Source organism: Hippoglossus hippoglossus, chromosome 6 (genome assembly GCF_009819705.1).
Source record: "Hippoglossus hippoglossus isolate fHipHip1 chromosome 6, fHipHip1.pri, whole genome shotgun sequence".
Taxonomy (NCBI): Eukaryota; Metazoa; Chordata; class Actinopteri; order Pleuronectiformes; family Pleuronectidae; genus Hippoglossus; species Hippoglossus hippoglossus.
In genome coordinates, this window is record NC_047156.1 from 250,216 (window position 1) to 275,000 (window position 24,785).

Below are 24,785 nucleotides of genomic sequence, written 5' to 3' on the forward strand. Positions count from 1 at the left end.
TGAAACCACTTCTTCTTCTTCTTCCTCTCCTTAATAATAACACCAATAATAATACCAATAGTAATTATTATTAGTGTTATTATTATTAAATGAAGTAGAACACTTCCGTTATATTTTATAATTAATACTTTACTTCAGTAACACTTTGAATTCAGTATTGATTCAATACAGTTTTATTTAAAGGTTTAAATTAATACAAAAGTGAATGATAAAATACACATGTGGGCGGAGCTATGTACCGGAAGCTGACATGTCCCTTTTGTTTGGGACGTTGACAGGCACGTGAGCTGCTGACGTCATCAGGAGTCAGGGAGACAACATGGCGGCGGACTCGGTGCAGAAGGTAAGAACCTCTGTAACTCTCCCCCTCACTGGAACCGTTCACCGGACACAGCTGCCGGTTCACCGGACACACCTTCACCACACGATCCACCGATAGCAACTGTGCTAACCGAAGCTACAGCGGACACAAGGAGCCGCAGTCTGCCGCTAGCTGCCGCCTCCAGCCGCCTCTGTACCCCGAGTGTCCGCGGACATGCTAACAGCTAACAGCGGAATCACGGTTGTTGACAGGCCACTGATATGATGTAATATCCGTTTAACAACAGTCACATCTGTACAGCACCGGAACCCACCGACGGTCACACCGAGTCTGTGCAGCCGTGACCGGACAGAAGCTGCTGACAGTCCAGCTGTCAGACTCAGGACTGGACTTCAGGACTGGACTTCAGGTCTGGTCCTCGGGTTCTGAACTTCAGGTCTGAACTTCAGGTCTGAACTTCAGGTCTGGTCCTCAGGCTCTGAACTTCAGGTCTGAACTTCAGGTCTGAACTTCAGGTCTGGTCCTCAGGCTCTGAACTTCAGGTCTGGACTTCAGGTCTGGTCCTCAGGTTCTGAACTTCAGGTCTGAACTTCAGGTCTGGTCCTCAGGTTCTGAACTTCAGGTCTGGACTTCAGGTCTGGACTTCAGGTCGGGTCCTCAGGCTCTGAACTTCAGGCCTGGACTTCAGGTCTGGTCCTCGGGTTCTGAACTTCAGGTCTGAACTTCAGGTCTGAACTTCAGGTCTGGTCCTCGGGTTCTGAACATCAGGTCTGAACTTCAGGTCTGAACTTCAGGTCTGGTCCTCGGGTTCTGAACTTCAGGTCTGAACTTCAGGTCTGGTCCTCGGGTTCTGAACTTCAGGTCTGGTTCTGATCATATCATGTTCAACGTGTGCGTCACTTCCTGCTGCTCTGAAGGTTTTAACAGGATCCTGGACATAAACACACTAATATGATCATCAATCTGAGGCTTTAAACCAAGTGGCAGCTGCAAATGGCTGAACAGGGTCCGGGTCTCCTGTGTGTCCGTCAGCAGGATGAATCTCTTTAACATTGTCAGACAAAGGTTTTTTAATATTTTCACATATTTCTCTGACAATAATTCATGATGAAAACAATTAGACTGGTATTTATGAGTGTGATTTGCTGCGGATTCAGTGGAAGGAAGTGATGTGTTCATATGAGACATATGTTCTAGTTAGTGATGATGATGAGGAGGAGGAGGAGGAGGAGGATCTCCTGTCTACCTGCAGCTCATGTTGGAGCAGATAGAATAAATCTCACTGGTCTGACAGCTAATTGTTGGTTTGACTGGTGCAACCGGTTCTGCACTGAAGTATTTGGACTGTTGATGTTGCAGTTTAAGAAAAGTTTGGGCTCCGTCAGAGAGCTGAGGTTTACGACTGTGAGGCCACGTCAAAGGCTGATTGCCGGTCCGGAGAACCTGTAATCTGTGGAGCTCAGGGATTCATGCCAGCTCGATGACCACTGTCTGGTGACCAATGACAGTTCCCTGTGTATTGATAACGATCATTGAACCACAATGGACGAGTCATTGAGTATTCTGTAATTATCTTCAGCTGTTAAACGTGACGCTGAATTGGATCTTTTATGTAGGTTAGATTAGTTCAGAATACACACTGGGAAAAACTGATGTAATGTAACTTAATGTAACATCATGTAATGTAACTTCATGTAACATCTGTCACACAGGTTCTGTCTGAACATGAAGGCGTCTTCATTCATCCCAGCAGTGAGGAAGATGCCATCGAGCTGGATTTACTTGTCTCAGGGTCACTTCGAATTGTTGACAAGGTGAGACTCAACGCGTGGTCGTAGAGCTGTGACGGCTCCCTGCGCTCTGCCTGGGGCCCCCCCCGACGCCTCAGTACCACCCCGCCTAATTTTCGTCCAGAAAAAAACGTGCATATGCACTCCTGTAACTTTCACCAGCAAAAAATACAAATGTTGCGGTGATGACGGTAATGAGCAGCTCAATCCCGCAAAAAGCATCACATGACCGTGGTATTAAAGTTACCGTCACAGCCCTACATGTTCATTTATCACATATGGTCGTAGGACTGAAATTCACAGCTCGTCTCAGTACTGTCTCATCTGTTCTTCACATTTGTGACTGAGATGCTGAGAAACTGATATTATCTGATCAGAGGACTTTAAAGTTCTATTTATTATCAATCAACTGCTTCATCTCTTGGTTGATGTCATTAATGTGTCATAAACATGTTCACTGTGTGTGTGTCCGCTCTGTCAGGATGGAGACGTCTTGGTGGAGTACAGACCGTTGGAAGAAGCTGTGGACCCGTCCAACATGCTGTGTGCTGGAAAGGTTTGTCATGACTCAGCAACTTCTTCTTCTTCAATCTGAGTCAAACCAGCTCCCCACATGTCACATGTTACTACATCATCGTCTCTTGCATGACCTCTGACCCGTCACAGCTGCAGCTCCAACTGACGGAAAACTACAGTAACACTGACACATTTACATTTTGAAACTATATCCACCTCCGTCCACACTGACACACTTTAAAACACACGTCACATGACCGTTCACGTCCACTGGTCATGTGATGTAAACAGGAAGTAGACTGTCTCCTCTGCAGCTGGTTGCTTAGTAACAGAAACTCCTGAAGGAGGAGCAGTGAAGGTGAAGAGTCAGAGCAGGGATTTCTTTTCTCTGAGCGACAACGAGGTGGAACTGTTACCGACAGGAAGTGTTAGCGACGCTTTGTGTTCACCGCTGGTAGTCGAGTCATGTGACTGATGAGAACCAATCAGGAAGAGAACGTCTGCGTCATTGTTTACTAAAGTCTCAGTTTCTGTTCAGACTAAAACACAACCATGGAGACAGTGATGACTTTTCAAACTGAAACGTGTGGGTGGAGCCTCAGACACCGTTCTCACCAGGTGTTCTCACCTGTCTCAGGTGATGTGATCTCCAGAGTTCAGCTCTGAGATCAGGTGTGAAACATGTGTCCACATACTTTAGTCAGTGTGAATGTGTCCTGATGAGCAGGTGTGTGTTTATGACAGGTGAGTGACAGGTGTGTTTGTTCAGGACTCCAGCTCAGTGATGGAGTGGGCTCAGTGTTCGGGGGAGCGGTGTCACAAGCAGTTGGAAACTCAGCAGAGCTACGAGACGGAGTGGGACATGGTCAATGCTGCGTCGTTCAGGAGGAAACCCTGCGCCAACGGAGAAGGTGAGTTCACAGCTTCACGTGTGTGGAGATGTTTATGTTTCCTGTCAATAGGAAAACTGTGTCAGTACATTCACCCCAGAAGAAACCTGTACCCGACCCTACGTGTTACTGATTACTGATGGATTACTGATGGATTACTGATTACTGATGGATTACTGATTACTGAATGATATCTTATTACTGATGGATTACTGATTACTGAATGATTACTGCTGGATTGTTAAATTGATATTTAGATAATGATATTTATGGGTTTTCCAGTTTAACAGAACTCAATAACAGCTGACAGGTTGTTTCAGTGCTCTTACTTTGAAAGTAATGCTGATGTTGCTGTGTGTTTCCTGTTCCCTGTGCGTTGTCTGTCAGGCTCTCTAAACCACAGCAATGAGAGGAGCAGGGGTGCGTTCAGCTTCAGTGTCGGTGACCTCAGCTCCATCACAGTGAAGGATGAAGGTTGGACGTTCCTCATCTTCAAACTGAAGGAGTCCTCCCCGCCCCTCCCTGCTCTGCACTTCCACCAAGGTGGCAGCAGAGAGTTCCTGGACAGCTTGGGGAGATTCGCACTGCTCAGCGTGTAAGTCAGCAGACCGTCGCCAAAGAAAGGCATTATGGGATGAAAAGAGATCAGAGAGGACGACTGAACCTTTTCTTTTTACATCTGAATCGTTACTTGCGTCGTTTTCACTGAGTTCTCATGAAAAGAAAAGATTTTTCACTCCATCATCAGTCCTTTGAATTCAATCTGCACCAAATCACACGTACTTATAAATATCAGTCAATTGTTTTCATCATTAATTATCCTCTGAGAAATAAGTACAAACGTTAAATAACATTTTATCTCACAATGTTAAAGAAAGAGATTAAAACATTCCAGACCACGTCTTCCACCGGGTTGACAGGAAGTCTGTTCATCCAGCTCACAAACAAACTCACAGTAGAAACATAACCTCCTTCATGGATTTTTACGTTTTTATAGCTGTTTTCACATGTCCTGCGAAGGAACTCCAGAGAAGTGGATCCGGACTTTCTCCGCAGCTTGTCTTTCACACATGGACAACATAGCAGTAGATCCTCTGCTCAGACACTTTAACAACATCGACAAATACTTGCAAGATTCAGGTGAGGAGCAGCAGACAGAGGCAGGAAGTAACGTATTAATTCTGCTGAGGAGATAATAGGCGTCAGCTCTTATCACCACAAACTCTGTTGATCCCTTCGTGAGTGTCTTCTACGTGTGTGACTCAACAGGAGATATTTACAGTTTGTTTTGCATCATTTTCGCTTCCCTCCACTTGCTCGCTGTGAATCCGGCTGTGTTCTCGCATTGATTTCTGCAGACTTTATACCAGGGGGCCAGGTGGAGAAAGTCTGCAGAAACTGTGGAGACTCTGACGCGGACATTTGTGTTCACACGTCTGAAAGCAGTTTATGTGTCGACAGTGAATCACATGAACTCCACATGCACAGTTTGACGTGGTTCAGCTTCACCTGAGATTGTTGTCAGGTGAATGTTATGTGTTTTGTGTCGTAGCGCTCCAGATGATGATGCGTGTCTGCTGGTCAGCACGACAAACAAGGCTCTGTCTCAGTCCTTCGAGAACCTTCTGGAAGACAACAACTTCGGCCTTGTTAACGTGAGAAACGTGACTCTTATCCCTGACATACATTTTCCCTCCTTGTGGACTTGGATCTAACTTTTTCTCTTTGTCTCGGGCAGAAGTTCAGAAAAGACCCATACGTGACCACGCTGGGCGGCTTCTCCAAAGTCACCAACTACATATTTGATGCTTTCCGGGGGACAGAGGAGCAGCACCAGCGCCCCCCAGAGGAGGTGGCTGACCTGCTGGGTGAAGTCATCCCAGGACTGGAGATCAACCAGCAGGAGGAGCCAGGCTTCGAGGTCATCACCAGGGTGAGAGGAGGGTTATCTCTGTCATGATACTTTTGCAGAACAAAAGTTCTAAACTGATTTCAGCCTTTGAGTTAAATTTACAAATATAATCCAAAAATGTCATTCAAACTGTTTATTCAGTGAACTGGTCGGAAAAATTAAGATGGACGACATGACGGCTCCCAAAAGTGAAGCCAAAGCCTCTCCATCGCCCCCTGGTGTCTGTCTGCAGTAGAGGTCATAAACCTCCTCCATGTTAGCAGATGGGACATGGACCAAACTAAAAATCAAAGTAGACGTTAAATAAATGTTTGTCAAAGATGTTTCTGTCATTTCAGGTCGTTCTTATCTCTCTGATGTTTGTTCAAGTGTTTCTGATCAGTTTGTTAAAATTAGTTATTTGATGATATAAAAACAGGCTGACACGTGATGATTGACAGCTGAGACTGACTCGTGATTGGGAGAAAGCGTGTGTGGGCGGGGCCTTGATACCACGACTCCACGGTTACTACTGCACAGACTCTGACTGTAAATGTCGTCATCACCACAAGATGGCAGCGTTTGTATCTGAGATATTTAGCTTCATTTCTGGAGGAAGTGGAGACGTGTCGTGATCTTTATATACAGTCACTGATCCTCTTTATATACAGTCACTGATCATCTTTATATACAGTCACTGATCGTCTTTATATACAGTCACTGATCATCTTTATATACAGTCACTGATGGTCTTTATATACAGTCACTGATCCTCTTTATATACAGTCACTGATCCTCTTTATATACAGTCACTGATCATCTTTATATACAGTCACTGATCATCTTTATATACAGTCACTGATCCTCTTTATATACAGTCACTGATGGTCTTTATATACAGTCACTGATCATCTTTATATACAGTCACTGATCCTCTTTATATACAGTCACTGATCCTCTTTATATACAGTCACTGATCATCTTTATATACAGTCACTGATCCTCTTTATATACAGTCACTGATCCTCTTTATATACTGTCACTGATCGTCTTTATATACAGTCACTGATCATCTTTATATACAGTCACTGATCCTCTTTATATACAGTCACTGATCCTCTTTATATACAGTCACTGATCCTCTTTATATACAGTCACTGATCCTCTTTATATACAGTCACTGATCATCTTTATATACAGTCACTGATGGTCTTTATATACAGTCACTGATCGTCTTTATATACAGTCACTGATGGTCTTTATATACAGTCACTGATCCTCTTTATATACAGTCACTGATCATCTTTATATACAGTCACTGATCGTCTTTATATACAGTCACTGATCCTCTTTATATACAGTCACTGATCCTCTTTATATACAGTCACTGATCCTCTTTATATACAGTCACTGATCCTCTTTATATACAGTCACTGATCATCTTTATATACAGTCACTGATCATCTTTATATACAGTCACTGATCCTCTTTATATACAGTCACTGATCCTCTTTATATACAGTCACTGATCCTCTTTATATACAGTCACTGATGGTCTTTATATACAGTCACTGATCCTCTTTATATACAGTCACTGATGGTCTTTATATACAGTCACTGATCGTCTTTATATACAGTCACTGATGGTCTGTATATACAGTCACTGATGGTCTTTATATTCTGGAGGGAAACGCTGTCCGTCTGTCCTGTCAGATCGACCTGGGATCGAGGCCCCTGGTTACGAGGAGCGAGCCGATGTCTGTGGAGGACTGGACCAAACACCAGGACCCAGAGGGGAGGATGATCCGGATCTTTCACCTCAAACAAGTCATCTTCAAAGGGGCACGTTGAGTTGATGATTCATTATTATAGATAAACTTTATTAATAATTAAATGTGTGTGTGTGTCGCCGGTCGTCACCTGTCTTTGTCTCTGTCGTCCTGCAGGGGCTGTGTCACGCCGTGAGGAAGGAGGCCTGGAAGTTTCTGTTGGGGTATTTTCCCTGGAACAGCACTCAGGACGAGAGGAAAGCTCTGCAGAGACTCAAGACGTAAGATGAGCGTACTCACCACTGCCATCAGTTACGAGCAGCTAGTTGATTACGTAGTGAATCAACACATAAAAATAACATGATCGATTAAACAATTTATCAAGTAAAACTACTAACATCTTAAACGGCCGGATTTTTGTTTTCCTGTTTAATCACTTTTTCTGTCATCAATACCAATCAATCAATTTGAAGATTGTTTCTTTCCTCTGTGAGGTTCATGTGATTGATAGAAACTCAACAGTATTGATAAATGGATAACTCTCACCAGTGAAGCAGCGTAGATGCAGACAGTCTGTGGTTCTGGGAGCACTTTACGGGTCAGGCTGGTTCTGTTGGGCTCCAGCAGCTGACAGAGGTTCATCCTCTGAGGAGAATCTAGATCTTTCAGAAGCTCATCAGAGGAGCTCAAAGGATCTTGTGGGTCTCTGAAGACCCTGGTCCTCCTCAGAGACTCGAACAATCCACACCAGCTCCACAGATCCTCTAAGAACATGATGTCATGGTTCAAAGGAAGGGAGTGGTCAGTGGGCGGAGCTTTATACTGTTTGATCTCTTATCTCCAACTTAACCTGGAGCAGGTCAGCTGTTCAGTGTAAGTTACCGTGGTGATTTACCCGATAACAAGTGAACGAGCTTCGTAGAACTGAAAACTCTGAATTAAACCTGAAGTTAACCTGAAGTTACCTGATAACCACAAATCCTGCTTCGTAGTACAGGCCTCTGAGTGTTGTGGTGTGGTTGTCATGGTGCTGAGGTCATTAACAGACTGTTGTTGTGACGTTGACAGTGACGAATACTTCAGGATGAAGCTGCAGTGGAAGTCGGTCAGTGAGGAGCAGGAGAGGAGGAACTCCAGACTCAGAGACTACAGGAGTCTGATCGGTGAGTCTTTGTCTTTTCATCTTTCTTCTGCAGCCCGGAAACAAGAAACTGAAAACTGAAAAGTTGTTGAGTTTGGACACAGTCGTACTGTGAGATGTCTCTGTCATTTCTCTTTTTAGAGAAAGACGTGAACAGAACCGACAGAACCAACAGGTTCTACGAGGGCATCGATAACCCCGGCCTGGTACTCCTCAACGACATCCTGATGACGTACTGCATGTACGACTTCGACCTCGGTGAGAACGATCTTCCACCTGTGTTACCAGCAGCACCTCCTGTGGAACACTGAGGGAACATTCAGGGAAAACAGAGGGAACATTAGTAAAGTGTGTTTTAAACGTTCTGTCACGTTCTGTCAGGTTACGTTCAGGGGATGAGTGACCTGCTCTCCCCGATTCTCTTTGTGATGGAGAACGAGGTCGACGCCTTCTGGTGTTTTGTCTCCTTCATGGATCAAATGGTAGAGAAGCATCATCAACCTTTATTGTGAAAGTGTGTGACCCACAGGACATGTGTTAACCGTGTGTATGTGTGTGTGTATATGTATGTGTGCGTGTGTCTTTCTCTGTGTGTGTCTGTGTGTGCAGCATCAGAACTTTGAGGAGCAGATGCAGGGCATGAAGACGCAGCTGCTTCAGCTCAGTTCTCTGCTCAGACTGTTGGACTTGTCTTTCTGGAATTACCTCGGTATGAAACAGACCTTCTGTCTATCTGTTCACAGTCTATGCTAAAGTCTGTATGCTAAGCTAGCTGTAAGTTTATGGGAAACTTGACCTTAAAAAGAAGAGTTTGTGATAAAAATGAAAAACAACCTTTTATTGTGAAGATTCAGAAGCTGAAGAGTGATGATGTCACTGTGTGTGTTTCAGAGTGTCAGGACTCAGGTTACCTGTATTTCTGTTTCCGCTGGTTGTTGATCAGATTTAAGCGGGAGCTCAGTTTCCAGGACGTCCTGCGGCTGTGGGAGGTCAGTCAGACTTCATGTTTGGTTTTTAAACAATGTTTGGATGGGTGGTTACCTGGTGACCGACCTGATTTGACTGTTGTCCTCAGGTGATGTGGACGGGTCTGCCCTGTCAAAACTTCCACCTGCTCGTCTGCTGTGCCATCCTGGACTCCGAGAAACAGAAGATCATGGAGGAGAAGTACGGCTTCAATGAAATCCTCAAGGTACACACCCACTGATCAGTTCAAATGAATCAGATCAGAATCAAATTCATTATTTTTCATTGTCCTATAAAACTTGACACAGACGCAGCGAGGAGTGTTGTCCAGAAGGGAGCAGCACAGATGTCTCATGCCTGTACATTAGAACCTTCTGGTCCTACTGGTGCTGCGTTCACTGATGATGCTCCAGATGTTTGAAACATTTGAAACATCTGGATCAGATGATTCAGCGACTCCTGCTCTGTCCAACACTTTGACAGCAGAGAAACAAACAAACCTTTGTGTGTTTTTTGTCTTCCAGCACATTAACGAACTTTCAATGAAGCTGGACATTGAAGAGATTCTTCAGAAAGCCGAGGGCATCAGTCTGCAGATGAGGAGCTGTAAGGTACAGTCTCTGGTCAATACATCCATCCATAGGAAACTGATCCACATCATCAGAAATCAAATAGCTTCAGGTTCCTCTGACCAGAACAACCAACCACCAGATGTGCTGCACGTGTTTATCATGTCTATCTTGTGGAATATATAGAGTAGAGAAGATATAACATAATATTTGATAGAATGTGTTTTTCTGTTCTTTACACCTGAGACGTGTCCTCATCGCTTCACCTGTAGTTTTCTTCCAACCAATCATCTGCCGTCTGTCGTCCACAGGACTTACCCGACTCGGTCAGAAACATTCTGGGCTTTGAGGCGAACGTCAGTGGCTCTGACCCGACGAACGCTGCTCCTCCTCCTGCGGTTTCCAGAGCGGCGCAGCGCCAGGACGCCTGCTCCACCCTCCACACACACCTGCGAGAGACGAGCTCTCACAACAGCTGCAAAGTGGCCTTTATATCGTAGTTAACAGCAGAGACTGATTCAGCATCAGCAACGCCCCCTTCAGAATGTTCAAGGATTTAAAATGATTCAGAAGCTTATTTTTCTACCATGTTCTACCTGAGTGTCTCAAACAGTCGCTCAGTTATTCCTCCTGATTTTTATAGAGGGGGGGGGGGGCTTTTCACACCTGCTGGTGTCATCTCAAGAGTTTAGGTGTGAAACATGGAGGACTCGCCTGAGATCAGACACTTGTGTGATCCGACCTCTGACCTCAACAGCTCATCAAGAATCAAAGTATTTTTACTCTGTTTCACAGACTCTGATGATCAGAGTCAACACTGTTCATTGATTTTATATTGATTTATAATCAGTAAAATCTTGTTTCATTGGAAAGATACGAACACAGAACCTGTCTCTCTGTCTCTCTGTCTCTCTGTCTCTCTGTCTCTCTCTCTCTCTCTCTCTCTCTCGCCCTCTCGCCCCGTTCACACCTGGTATTAACATGTTATGCATCTCCTTTGATCTCACTTCCTGCTCTAAATGCAAATGAACACGTTATTTGTGTTGTTTAGATCCAGTGTGTTCCTGTACTTATACCTTTGTGAGGACCATTTTAAGCATAGACCCACAGAGTGAGGACATTTAGTCTGGTCCTCACTTCTTCAAAGGACTGTTTGAGGGTTAAGACTTGGTTTTAGAGTTTAGTTGTGATGGTTAGGGAATGTGTTATGTCATTGAGTGTCCTCACTAAGAAGTACAAACACGTCTGTTTGACGAGTCAGCAGAGTGTGAATCTGAACAAAGATGTGACCTGTTTAATAAACTATGGATCATTATCAGCTGATCAGTGTTGATGTGTCGTTGGATACAAACAAATCAAAGAGAAGAGAAACAATATGTTTGATTCGTAGTGAAACTGAGGCTCAGAGACGTCCTTCATGTGTCCCAGGACGTCCTTCATGTGTCCCAGGACGTCCTTCATGTGTCCCAGGACGTCCTTCATGTGTCCCAGGACGTCCTTCATGTGTCCCAGGACGGACTCAGGTTCACACTGATAACAGAACGTGGTCACGTGGCTCAGACTCTGAATGTGGTCTGGAGGGATCAGGTCTATATCTGATCTGAGTGTGTCCACACCTGAACTTAGAGCTGTGATCGGATCATGTTAATACCACATGTTAATACCAGGTGTGAACGGCCGCTGTGCTGAACCGACCAATCAGACTTGTGTGTGTGATGTGAACTGAACCAGCTCATATATTTACTTACAGGAACACTGAGGCATTGTGGGAAATAATCTGTTCTTTTACTGGTAGTGATATCAGACGTCTCTGTGTGTTCTTAGTACTAAAGGAACACATGTGGTTACCGTGGTAACAAGAGGTGGTAACATCTCGGTAACGTGACATCTCCAGTAACAAAATAAATGTTTCCTAAAAGTGTCGCTTTAAGCCAGTCGTCTTTATTGAAACAAAGTGAAAATATAAAGTTTGTTCAATGATCAGAGTGTGAAACTGATAAATCTTTGATTTGATTGTGACGGCTTTGTTTTTTTTTTCAGGTTTAAATTTGTGATTTCAGCTAGTTTGATGTAATGGATCGAAATCTGAGCAATAAAATGATTTCAGAATTTCAGGTATCTGATTTTTTGACCTGATAAATACATTTATATGATCAATGGATCATTGTATGAGAATCAGTTAAAGTTAGTTATATTTTAGCAGCTCATTTCCTGCTTGGGTGAGTGTTTTCAGAATAAAAGCCTAAATCAGACTCAGAGCAGCTGATGAACATGTGGCGACCAAACGCTGAGATAAATAAGAGCATGTTATGATGCTCGCTCATGTGACTGATGTTGACAGCTGGTCGCTTAAAACAAAGGATCCAGAACAAAACCCTGAGGAACCTCAGAAGTAACTACTGTCACTTTAACTGTGATAACAACTTTATGAACTGTTTAGATTTGATGAATAAACATGATGACATCAACAGCTGAACAATCAAGGTCACATATTTGTATTTAACCCCCCCCCCCCCATGTGTCACTGTACATATATCAATAAAGTTGGTTAAAAAAAGATGATCTTTTCTGCATGGATGTTTGATGTTTAAAAGGATGCGTCCTCCTCCTTCCTGGTTTTCAAAAGGACACAACATCAAGAAATAACAGGAGACAACCACGGGAAACAACAGGAAGCAACCACAGGAAAAAAACAACAGGAAGCAACCACGGGAAACAACAGGAAGCAACCACAGGAAAAAAACCAGGAAGCAACCACGGGAAACAACAGGAAGCAACCACGGGAAACAACAGGAAGCAACCACAGGAAAAACAACAGGAAGCAACCACGGGAAACAACAGGAAGCAACCACGGGAAACAACAACAGGAAGCAACCACGGGAAACAACAACAGGAAGCAACCACGGGAAACAACAGGAAGCAACCACAGGAAAAAAACCAGGAAGCAACCACGGGAAACAACAGGAAGCAACCACGGGAAACAACAACAGGAAGCAACCACGGGAAACAACAACAGGAAGCAACCACGGGAAACAACAACAGGAAGCAACCACGGGAAAAAAACAACAGGAAGCAACCACGGGAAACAACAACAGGAAGCAACCACAGGAAAAAAACAACAGGAAGCAACCACGAGATAACAACAGGAAGCAACCACGGGAAAAAAACAACAGGAAGCAACCACGGGAAACAACAACAGGAAGCAACCACGGGAAAAAAACAACAGGAAGCAACCACGAGATAACAACAACAGGAAGCAACCACGGGAAACAACAACAGGAAGCAACCACGGGAAACAACAACAGGAAGAAACCACTGAAAACAACAACAGGAAGCAACCATGGGAAACAAAAACAAGAATTAAACACGGGAAACAACAGGAAGCAACCACGGGAAACAACAGGAAACAACCACGGGAAACAACAACAGGAAGCAACCACTGAAAACAACAACAGGAAGCAAACGTGGGAAACAAGAATTAAACACGGGAAACCACAGCAGGATGCAACCAGAGGAAACAACAGGAAACAACCACAGGAAACAACAGGAAACAACCACAGGAAACAACAGGAAACAACCACAGGAAACAACCACAGGAAACAACAGTAAACAACCACAGGAAACAACCACAGGAAACAACAGGAAACAACCACAGGAAACAACCACAGGAAACAACAGTAAACAACCACAGGAAACAACCACAGGAAACAACAGGAAACAACCACAGGAAACAACCACAGGAAACAACAGGAAACAACCACGGCAAACAACAGGAAGCTACCACGGGAAACAACCACAGGAAACAACAGGAAGCAACCACGGAAAACAACAGGAAGCAACCATGAGAAACAACCACAGGAAGCAACCACGGGAAACTACAGGAAAGAACAACGGGAAACATCAACAGGAAGCAACCACGGGAAACAAAAACAAGAATTAAACACGGGAAACAACGGGAAGCAACCACGAGATAACAACAACGGGAAACAACCATGGGAAAAAACAACAGGAAGCAACCACAGTACCTCCACCGCACCTCCCTCCCCATGCACACACACGTAACCAAGACTAATGATTTGTTAAAACAGTTTGTTTTAAAGCAGACTGTTGATGGAGCAGCCTGTAACCATGACAATGGAGGTTGAGGGGGTCACCACAGACGACTTGTGTGGTTGTACCATCATCAGGCCACAGTGACATCAGCTTCACCAACATATGAAACATGTTTATGATTCAGAAATGTCACAGCAGCTGAAGTGGCTGTTCATCACGTTGATCACGTTCCTCTAAATGTCACGACAGCCCCCCCCCCCCCAGCTTCTTTGATGTGTGGCGTTGAAGGCGCCTGAGACGGACACAGGTATCACCTGAAATCTGCTCATAAAGCTGCATCAGAGTCACAACAAAGCAGCTGCAGCTCTGCTGCCGCCTCGCTGCTCTTTCATTTCCTGTGCTGCAGGAAATTGTCTCAGCACACGGCTGATAGCTCGCCGCCACTCGCCACTTATCATCCAACCATCTCTCTGAGTTTATTGAAGAGGAGGCGGCTTTGTGAGGACGCAGGCCTGACTGTCATTCACTCTGCTCCAGAGAGGAATCGAAGACGACGCCACAAAGATGACATCACGAATACGATGCCATGAAGAAGTATATGTACATAATATGTACATATATATGCATATTATGTACATAATATCTGTACATAAACCAGTATTCCTCCATCCCCGAACAGCAACATCTTTATGAACTTCTTTAACGATAAAATTGTAACTGTTAGAAATAAAATCTACCATCTCCTGCCCTCAGTTGGCACTAATACATCATCAAGCACAGAATTCTCAGCTGAGAATCCTGTTATTTATTAAGACAGCTTCTCTCTCATCATCCTTGATCAGCTAATCTCATCTTCTAAACCCTCATTCCCACAAAGTTACTTAGAGAAATTCTGCCCTTAATAAAAAGTACACTGAATACAATCAATATGTCATTATCATCAGGATGTACCACAGTCCTTTAAACTAGCTGTAATCAAACCCCTTCTCAAACAACCACCCTGGACCCGGAGGTTTTCAACTACAGACCGATATCCAACCTCCCCTTCCTGTCTAAACTCCTGAGAAGGTTGTAGCCAATCAGCTGTGAGAGTTTCTCCAGGAAAGTAATGTGAAGACTTTCAGTTGGGGTTTAGAGCCAATCACAGCACGGAGACAGTCCTGGTTAAAGTCACTAATGATCTTCTAATAGCTCCAGATGTTTGTGTCTGTCCTCGTCCTGTTAGATCTCAGTGCAGCATTCAACACTATTGACCATCACATTTTATTACAGAGACTAGAACAGTTCATTAGCATTAAAGGAACCGCCCTAAACTGGTTTAAATCCTGTTTTATCAGATCAATTCCAATTTGTGCAAATTAATAACTCATCTGTGCGCACCAAAGTTAAACACGGTGTTCCTCAGGGGTCTGTGCTCGGACCCTAACCCTTCCTTTATGATACTGATGTTAATGTTTCCTATTGTTAGAAAACTGCTGCCACTGATCTTCTGTAACTACCCTCAGTCTGCAGAAGTTTCTATAGCACACAACAAGTCTCCTCACATCTTCTACCATCACTGAGAGGAAGTCCTCAGTTCATCTGCTCCTTCATCTCCATCAGACATTCTGTAGAAACACTTGAAACATGAAGTTACAAACTGGTTCTTCTCATGTAGTGAATCCTGTTGTTGTGTTGATGTGTTGTTGTGTTGATGTGTTGTTGTGTTGATGTGTTCAGTTCCATCAGCATCTGTTGGACTTGTGTCCTGGGAGAGGATCCTCACATGGGACTGAGCTTTATTCACTGATCACTAAGTTTCTGTTTGACTCTTGTTGAGTTAAGAACAGAGGAAGTTGCTCCTTGTTAACGTCTATGAGACAAACTGGGAATATGAGACTAATAACATTTGACTGATTGATATAAAAACCAAAGCAGGTGAACTGCGTCACAATCACTTATAAAATGAACAGTTTTATAAGTTTTATAATATCCTCCTCCTCCTGTTTCCTCCTCCTCCTCCTCCCCCTGCAGAAGGAGGTGAACGTCAGAGTTGTGAGGGAGGAGCCTGTCAGTCAGTATAAGAGGGGGCGTGTGGTGGTGTCAGCCTCAGTGTGGTGGTTAAGGTGGTGGTTGTTGTAGCAGCAGCAGTCAGCCGTCAGTCTGGAGCCCTGGTACTCCTACACCCACTGGTTCCCCATGGCCTCGTCCCATGTGATGAAGGAGCCAGTTCCCAGAATGCAACCTGCCATGATGATGTTCTCCAGCAAGTACTGGACCAGGAGGGGGATGTCTCTGGACTCGGCCATGTTTGACCAGCAGCAGCTCCGACACACGGGGGGGCAGATGGTGAGAGGAGGCACTGCTGATCTTCATCATCTTCTTCGTCACCATCATCTTCTTCATCTTTTCATCATCACCATCTTCATCATCATCTTCTTTGTTTTCATCAGTTCCTTGTTTCCAAAATGTTGAGTGTTTGTATAAAAACATTTTAACTCTTTGTTCCAGTCTCGTCGTCCGTCTTTCTGTCCAATCAACGAGAAGCCGGAAAAAGAGGGCGGAGCCTCAGAAAAAACAGCTGTGGTGTTTTCTCTAAAGAACGAGGTCGGATGTTTGGTCAAAGCTCTGAGACTCTTCCAGGTGAGATACAGACAAAGATCCAGAACCAGATCCAGGTCTCTGAACTATGAAGCAGGATTTGTGGTCATCAGGTAACTTCAGGTTTAAGAGTTTTCAGTCCTACGAAGCTCGTTCCCTTGTTATCAGGTAAATCACCACGGTAACTTGTGCTGAACAGCTGACCTGCTCCAGGTTAAGTTGGAGATAAGAGATCAAACAGTATAAAGCTCCGCCCACTGACCAATCCCTTCCTTTGAACCATGACATCATGTTCTTAGAGGATCCGTAGAGCTAGTGTGGATTGTTCAAGTCTCTGAGGAGTCTTCTACCTCCTCCAACTCCCTCCTCCTCCTCCTCTTCTACCTCCTCCTGCCCCGCCCCCCTCCTCCTCCTCCTCTTCTTTCTGCTCCCCTTCTTCCTCCTCCTCCTGCAGGAGAAGCGAGTGAACTTGCAGCACATAGAGTCGAGGAGGTCTAAGCGAGCTAACGAGGTTGAGATCTTCGCTGACTGCAGCTGCAGCAAGAAGGAGTTTAACGAACTTGTGGAACTTCTCAAAGATCACGTCAACGTCATCTCCTTCAACACGGCTGCACACGCGTGGTCGACTGAAGCAGGTTCGAACACGTGCACATCTCCCATCACACGTGCACATCTCCCATCACACGTGCACATCTCCCATCACACGTGCACATCTCCCATCAGCCCCCTCTGCTCTCATCACGTGTCCCAGTGAAACAGGTTTGAATCATGTGTGTTATCAGTGTGTTCCTGTGTGAGAGCGCCCCCTCCTGTTGGCTGCAGTGATCATCATTTAAAGAATATAACAGAAAAGTCAAATAAACTAGAACAACAGAGGCAGAAAATATCAAAATAATTTAACTCATAAGGACACGTAAGAAATAATATAAGAACATATTAGGTGATAATAGAAACAATATAAAAGGAATATGGAGTATATATGTTATCCTGTCAATCATAATGATAGCTTTAATTTTAAAACTCAAAGTATCCGAACAACCAAAGAACTTTTTGTATCTGAAGTAATAGTTCGAATGTGGAGTTAAAACAATGTCACATCATAGGTTTAAAATAAAGAACAAATATATGTTGTTGCTCTCCGTTTGATATTTATAACAAAGCAAATTTGTTTATATTGGATTTTGGGAATGTAGGTTTATGAGTTTGTATATATGTATAAACATTTATATATATATATATCCTCATTTTTATTATTTATATAGTAATATTATTAATTATTAAATGTATTTATATATATACAACATAGAGCAGAGGTAAAGAAGATATTTATGATATATGGTTAAGATAATTATAAGTGATTGACTTATGGCGATGAAATAAGTTATTTTTTACTTGTTTGTATAATTCCTCTTTGTTTTGTTTACATGTTCTAAATAAATACAAATGAATGAATCATCATCAGATGGTTGTTGTTGTGAGATGCGAACAGGAAGTTGTTGCTAACAGGAAGTTGTCTCTGCTCAGAGGAAGACGAGGTTCCCTGGTTCCCGATGAAGATCTCAGATCTGGATCAGTGTTGTCACAGAGTGTTGATGTACGGATCCGAGCTGGATGCTGACCATCCTGTAAGTTACCACAGAAGAAGATATATATAGAGAGAGAGTGAGATTTATAACTAACAGTGATCATGGATGACATCAATCATCTGGTGGCATCGTATCCTAAATATTTGAGATTTGTTGGTTATTAATCAACTTCTAACAAATATACACATAAAGTATAAATGGAGTCTATATAAATGAAATAAAGTTTTATTGATATATTGAAACTATATGAAACCGACCTCTCGTGTTCTCTCAGGGTTTTAAAGATAACGTTTATCGCCTGCGGAGGAAATACTTTGTGGAAGTGGCCATGAATTACAAATTGTAAGTATCATCGTTTCCTGATCTCTGATGAAAACCTTGAGAAACATGATAACGTTTTAACATTTAATATGTTAACATTTTAAGTTTTAACCTTTTCACAACACTTTTCTAATATTTCATGTTTTAACGTCTTAGATTTCAAAGTTGTGACATTTTAACAGGGGAAGGTTAATTTTTTAACATTTTAATATTATAACCTTTTAAAGTTTTAACATTTTAACCTTTTAATGTTTTAACCTTTTAAAGATTTAATGTCTTTACGGCTTGATGTTGTAAGATGTGTTAACATTTTGACCTTGTTTACATTTTTACATTACACATCATTTAACTGAAGCTTTTATCCAAACCGACTTTAAATATCATTTCAGCGTTTGAACATATAAATAATTGAACATTTTAACGTGTTAGCATTTAAAGGAGTTAACATGTATGTTAAGATGTTTCAAGAGGTCTCATGACGGGACCATTGAAAACATTTAATATAAATCAGATATTAGGTTGATTGTGTGTCTCCACCCTCAGCGGACAGCCCATCCCTCGTATCGAGTACACCCCTGAGGAGATCAAGACGTGGGGGGTGGTGTTCAGAGAACTGAGCAAACTGTACCCGACTCACGCCTGCAGAGAACATCTGGAGAACCTGCCCCTGCTCATCAAACACTGTGGCTACAGAGAGGACAACATCCCACAGCTGGAGGACGTGTCCGTCTTTCTCAGAGGTCCTTCTTCCTTTTATTATTCTTATTATTGTTCTTATTAATTATTATTGCTATTAGTAATATTAGTATGTTATTATTATTGTTGTTATTATTATTACTACTGTTATCATTATTATAATACTCTGCTTCTTTTTATTATTATTATTTCTTTCTGATGATGATGTTCTGTTGAATGAAGTATTCAAACTGTGTGTGTGTGTGTGTGTGTGTGTGTGTGTGTGTGTGTGTGTGTGTGTGTGTCTGTGTGTGTGTAGAGTGTTCTGGATTCACAGTTCGTCCTGTCGCAGGTTATTTGTCTCCAAGAGATTTTCTGGCTGCTTTAGCGTACCGAGTATTTAACTGTACTCAGTATGTTCGTCACAGTACTGACCCACTGTACACACCTGAACCGTGAGTTCACACACACACACACACACACACACACACACACACACACACACACACACACACACACACACACACACACCTGTAACATGTATGTTGTGGTTCCAGGGACACGTGTCACGAGCTGCTGGGTCACGTTCCTCTTTTGGCCGACCCCAAGTTCGCTCAGTTCTCTCAGGAGATCGGGTTAGCGTCTCTGGGAGCCTCCGACCAGGACGTCCAGAAACTGGCCACCGTGAGTAATACTGCATGTAATAGTACACGTGTACTTCTACTGGACACACGTAGTTGTACTGTGTCCACATACTTCTGTCACAATATCACTTCATTATTTTATTTTCCTGGATGAACTCTATTACTTCAACAGTCTGTGATAGTGGCCTCTACAGGCCACACTGAGTATTAAAAGTGTATTTCCCCTTTTGTGTCAGTTGTGAGTCTGTTTGTCATTTTTTGAAACGGTTAAAAAAACTAAAAGTTACCATGACGACACTGTGCTGCATTTTTTACAGTGTTATTTCTTTACTATTGAGTTTGGACTCTGCAAACAAGACAAAGAAGCTGCGAGCGTACGGGGGCGGGGCTACTGTCGTCTATAGGAGAGCTGAGGGTAACACACAGACACACACACTGACACACACTGACACACTGTAACACTGTGACACACTGACACACACTGACACACTGTAACACACAGACACACACACTGACACACTGTGACACTGTGACACACACTGACACACTGTAACACTGTGACACACTGTAACACACAGACACACACACTGACACACACAGACACACTGTAACACACACTGTGACACACACTGTGACACACACTGTGACACACACTGACACACTGTAACACACAGACACACACACTGACACACACAGACACACTGTAACACACACTGTGACACACACTGTGACACACACTGAAACACACTGTAACACACAGACACACACTGTAACACACTCTGTAACACACTCTGTAACACACTCTGTAACACACACTGTAACACACACTGTAACACACACTGTAACACACACAGACACACACTAACATGTTTTTTCCCAGCATGCTCTGTCTGATCAGGCGTGTGTGAAGACGTTCGACCCGAAGACGACATGTGACCAGGAATGTCTCATCACAACATTCCAGGACGTTTACTTTGTCTCCGAGAGCTTCGAGGAGGCGAAGGAGAAGATGAGGTGAAACCCACAACTACTGACACACTGCTACTGACAGACAACTGCTGACACACAAGTACTGACACACTGCTACTGACAGACAACTACTGACACACTGCTACTGACAGACAACTACTGACACACTGCTACTGACAGACAACTGCTGACACACAACTGCTGACACACTGCTACTGACACACTGCTACTGACAGACAACTACTGACACACTGCTACTGACAGACAACTACTGACACACTGCTACTGACAATCTAAACAATATAGACAATACAAATTGTAATGATTTGATGCTTTGATGTTTTGATGATTGTATGTATTTCTACCTTTGTCTCAGGGAGTTTGCTAAAACGATCAAGAGGCCGTTCTGTGTGTACTACAACCCGCACACTCAGAGCATGGACCTGCTGAGGACACACGCAGTATCGAGAACGGGTGCAGGATTTACGCAGCGACCTCACGACCGTCTGCGACGCTCTGGGCAAGATGAACACCTACATGGGAATCTGATCTCTGATTGGTCCACAGCACTCATGTAGCTGAAGCCTTTCATCACACCAACTTATCCTTCTGTCAGTACACACACGTAGTACAGAGTACACACATGTAGTACACTGTGAACATAATAATCTTCCTGTGATCAAACATGAGTCTTGATTCATACAACACGTATGAAGCTGACGTCACGTCATACGACAGTCACTGTCACGTTGTGTTTTTCTGGTCACGTGTGTAAACTATGATACATTAAAGACGACATGTATGTTGTGTGAAGCATGTTCCTTCTCTGCTTGAAAACTTCATTACGTCCAAACTGTTTCTACAAGTTCATACATGTTTCCACATGTTTATAGTTTCATGTTAAGGAGCCAGATGTTTGTCTCTGGAGGTGGAGACCAAACACAAAGATTTAAGTTAGTGTTTGAGTCACGTCTGACCAGTTCGGACATTGGGCCTAATTTACTAACAGTGCGTACGTACAAATCTGTGCTTTAACCGTGCGTATGAATGTTTGACGCACGAATCTGTGATTCATCAATATGTTCGTACCTAAATTTGTTCGCAGAGTACGAACAAATTTAGAACTTCCTCGGACCAATGCGTACGCACAAATGATGAAGGACCGGCTGTCCTAGAACATGTAAACACACCCCTTTAACTAAATGCATAGTTATTCAAACTCAATTTATTTATATAAAAATAGTAGATCGTGTGTGAAAGTGTGTGTGTATGAATATGTATGTGTGTATGAATGTGTGTGTGTGTATTTTTTGTGTGAGTGTGTGTATGAATGTGCTCTTGTACAGCTATCTTTGTGAGGACCAGTTTGAGCATACAACCTACGGAGTGAGGACCTTTTGGCCGGTCCTCACTTTGTGACCCCCCCCCCCCCCTTAATGGACTCTTTAGGGGTTAAGACTTGGTTTTAGGATTAGAATCAGGTTTAGGGTTAGGAATTTAGTTTGGAAGGGTTAGGGTTAGGGAATGCATTATGTTATGAATAATGAATATCCTCACTAAGACAGCTGTACAAGCGTGTGTGTGTGTGTGTGTACCACCTCTTTTATCTGCTTCTGTCAGTACTTCAATATATCATGCTTAGTAGTACAATTTCATTAAAACAGCGCCCCCCCCCCACACACTAAAAACACCCAATACTACAAGTGGATTAAACTACTGCAACCCCCCAGGAAAACACTACACAAGCACAGCAGTGTTAAAGTATCACAATCAAGGACCATTACAAACCGTGAGCAGGTCAGAACCACATGCAACCAATAGGGGGAGGCAGAGGGCCACCTGAACAACCGGTAAAATCTATTTAAGATTATTTATAATTAGACAAACAGGACAACACATCGAAGAGCAACATGTGACCTCATCTCTTAAAGAAAAACAGACGTGAACATTTCACCTGAACGTGTCACTGACGTGTTGGCTATGATGTCACTGTGATGTCACAGGTCCTGCAGTGTCAAACGAGCTTCAGCATCAAGGCCCCCCCCCCCCCGATCTGGATCAAACAGGAACATCTGGAATGAATCCTGCATCTGCAGCTGTGAGCACGTCACGCTGAGTCGAGCCCTTTGACCTCTGACCTAGGTTTTTCATTTGCAGGCTGGTGATGTCACAGATCAGCTGTCACATGAAAATAAGTGTCTGATGATCTCATTTGATTATATTTCTCAAACGATTATTTAACGTGTTTCTTTTCCTTGATAAAAACATTGACTCAAACTTAGTCTTAATTTTCTTTATTTAATTTTTTTTGCAAAGGTACAAATGACTGTAAAATTGCATTTCCTGAAATGCGTCAGGATCGAGTACAGAATGTAGGAAATATAAATACTCACAAAAATTCTCCTTCCAACAGACGGGTTAGTGTGTTGCCGTGACGACAGTGACGTACAGAACACACAGCTTCAGTTCCAACAATTCACGACACAGACCAAAGAAACCAAAAGACATTTAAAGCGTTAAAAACCTTCCACGGACACGCCCCCTTTAAAACTTTATTCACAAACTGCATCGTCAGCTACAAATTCATTAACAGTTCGGGGTTGAAGTGTCGCGTTCCTGCCGAGTGTCCACGTGGCTTGAACGTCACATCGTGTCCACGCTGACACTCATCAACACACCACCTGGAGCTCTGATTGGTTCACTACATGTCACATGATTCATTCAACGCCATACTGAACCGTGGGTCTGTTTCTATGGTAACACCGATGTACCATGTCACCATGTGGTTAAAACAGAGACGAGATAAAAATTAAATCACACGTGACCCCAGAGGAAGAGGAGGAGGAGGAGGAAGAACGTCTGAGGTGAAGTTTGATGTTGTTCATCTTCCTGAACGTAGCCTGAGTCTGTTTCCTGTTAGGAGAAGAACCCACTTCCTGCGACCAAACTGTCAATCATTTGACTTAAACGAACAGTTCAACATTTACGTTAACTTCCTGTTTCTTCGAGACACGTTCACGTTCATGTCCTAATATAAAGCTAGGGAGGAAATAGCTAGCTTAGCATTAAGTCTGAAAACAAGAGTAAACAGCTAGCTTATCTTAGCACAGTGTGGAACTGTGAGCAAACAGCTAGCTAACATAAAGACAAGAGACAGCTAGCTTAGCTTGGCATAAAGACTGGAGACAGGAAACAGTTTGAGAAACATTTGTTCTGCAGAGACGTGAACAAGACGAAATAATGTTGAACTGCTCCCTTAAGGTCGAGTGTCCACACAAACATTAAAATAACTGTTGGTACGACGGCATCTCACCAATTTGACCAGTGAACATGTGACCTACCATCATCTGAAAAGGTTAAAAACAAGCTGATTGATCAGCGCGGCGTTCAAAACGACCACCACACAGGATCTGAAACGTTGGGAGAGATTTAGATTAGATGTCGTCTCCGCATCGGTAGAGTCCATGTGTTAATATCCCAGGTGACGGAATTATGACATCACGGTGACGTCACATCGGGACCTGGTCATATGTTCAGCTCCAGGTGTTTTCCTCCTCTGTGTTTCCAGGTGTGAAGAGGCTACGTTCACTGAACCACAGTTTGTACCAATCAGAGGAAAGAACCATCTTGGGGGAACGATCCCCCCAGGATACGTCAGCTGCCACTAACAGACCAGTTGCACTGTGGGTAATGTAGGGACCAGGAAGTAGATGTGGAGACGAGGAATAAAAAAAGTTTAAAAATCTGTCTAAAGACCTGATCACACCAGAACTGATCACGTCAGGTTCGTCCTCGCAAACTTTGACCTCTGCATATTCACCGTTGACCAATAACAAGTCGTCCTGACAGAGTCTGTGAGGCATCATCCAATCAGAGCAGAGCTGCACCTCTTCATTCATTCATGTTTTTAGTCTGATACCAGACATTTCTGATGTTTCACATATCAATCCATGGAGCTGCAGCGTTCTCATTCAGCTGTTGTGTTCAGGTCACATCCGTTAAAACCGTCGTCAGCCTCCGACTCTTGATTCAGAGACGAGATGAACCAGTGACTCCAGCTCTGGTTTGTTGATCTGCGCCATAAACACAGCGATCGCTGCGTC

General features: G+C 43.4%; 3 protein-coding genes and 1 long non-coding RNA gene across 10 annotated transcripts in view; 2 read left to right on the plus strand and 2 right to left on the minus strand.

The window, feature by feature from the left end:
• The first annotated feature begins 192 nt into the window (after nucleotides 1-192).
• Nucleotides 193-11,177, plus strand: tbc1d15 (TBC1 domain family, member 15). 4 transcript variants are annotated; one of them, XR_004614031.1, is made up of 18 exons: nucleotides 194-343; nucleotides 2,035-2,136; nucleotides 2,594-2,668; nucleotides 3,398-3,539; nucleotides 3,906-4,113; nucleotides 5,071-5,173; nucleotides 5,257-5,451; nucleotides 7,123-7,251; nucleotides 7,356-7,459; nucleotides 8,247-8,341; nucleotides 8,461-8,577; nucleotides 8,701-8,801; nucleotides 8,929-9,028; nucleotides 9,211-9,308; nucleotides 9,395-9,511; nucleotides 9,810-9,896; nucleotides 10,166-10,441; nucleotides 10,505-11,177. XR_004614031.1 is itself a non-coding variant. In XM_034587137.1 (17 exons), exons 1-17 carry the CDS (start codon nucleotides 320-322, stop codon nucleotides 10,352-10,354), a joined length of 1,983 nt encoding a protein of 660 aa, XP_034443028.1. In that variant the 5' UTR covers nucleotides 193-319; the 3' UTR covers nucleotides 10,355-11,177. The 4 variants fall into 4 exon arrangements, 2 of the variants coding, with proteins under 2 accessions (XP_034443028.1, XP_034443027.1); XM_034587137.1 differs by having other exon boundaries at nucleotides 193-343; nucleotides 5,260-5,451; nucleotides 10,166-11,177; XM_034587136.1 differs by having other exon boundaries at nucleotides 10,166-11,177.
• Nucleotides 3,995-11,421, minus strand: LOC117762660. Its single transcript, XR_004614033.1, has 4 exons — nucleotides 11,265-11,421; nucleotides 7,893-7,899; nucleotides 4,298-4,300; nucleotides 3,995-4,008 (listed from the first exon to the last, which is right to left on the minus strand). It is a non-coding gene; the product is annotated as an uncharacterized LOC117762660 (long non-coding RNA).
• A 4,559-nt stretch (nucleotides 11,422-15,980) lies between these two features.
• On the plus strand, nucleotides 15,981-21,374 carry tph2 (tryptophan hydroxylase 2 (tryptophan 5-monooxygenase)). The gene is given in 14 exon segments (XM_034587142.1): nucleotides 15,981-16,235; nucleotides 16,398-16,529; nucleotides 16,942-17,122; nucleotides 18,012-18,112; nucleotides 18,348-18,415; nucleotides 18,938-19,134; nucleotides 19,389-19,524; nucleotides 19,627-19,753; nucleotides 20,031-20,090; nucleotides 20,093-20,128; nucleotides 20,594-20,727; nucleotides 21,059-21,129; nucleotides 21,132-21,152; nucleotides 21,155-21,374. Coding segments are annotated over 14 exon segments (1,491 nt in total). The 5' UTR covers nucleotides 15,981-16,085; the 3' UTR covers nucleotides 21,232-21,374.
• A 1,585-nt stretch (nucleotides 21,375-22,959) lies between these two features.
• LOC117762640 (transcription initiation factor TFIID subunit 4-like) overlaps nucleotides 22,960-24,785 on the minus strand; it is a 17,207-nt gene continuing 15,381 nt past the window's right edge. For all 4 annotated transcript variants that reach the window (XM_034587126.1, XM_034587125.1, XM_034587124.1 and 1 more), the window contains exon 15: nucleotides 22,960-24,785. This exon is cut by the window's right edge and continues 422 nt beyond it. The gene's annotated coding sequence lies outside the window, so the exon portion shown is untranslated.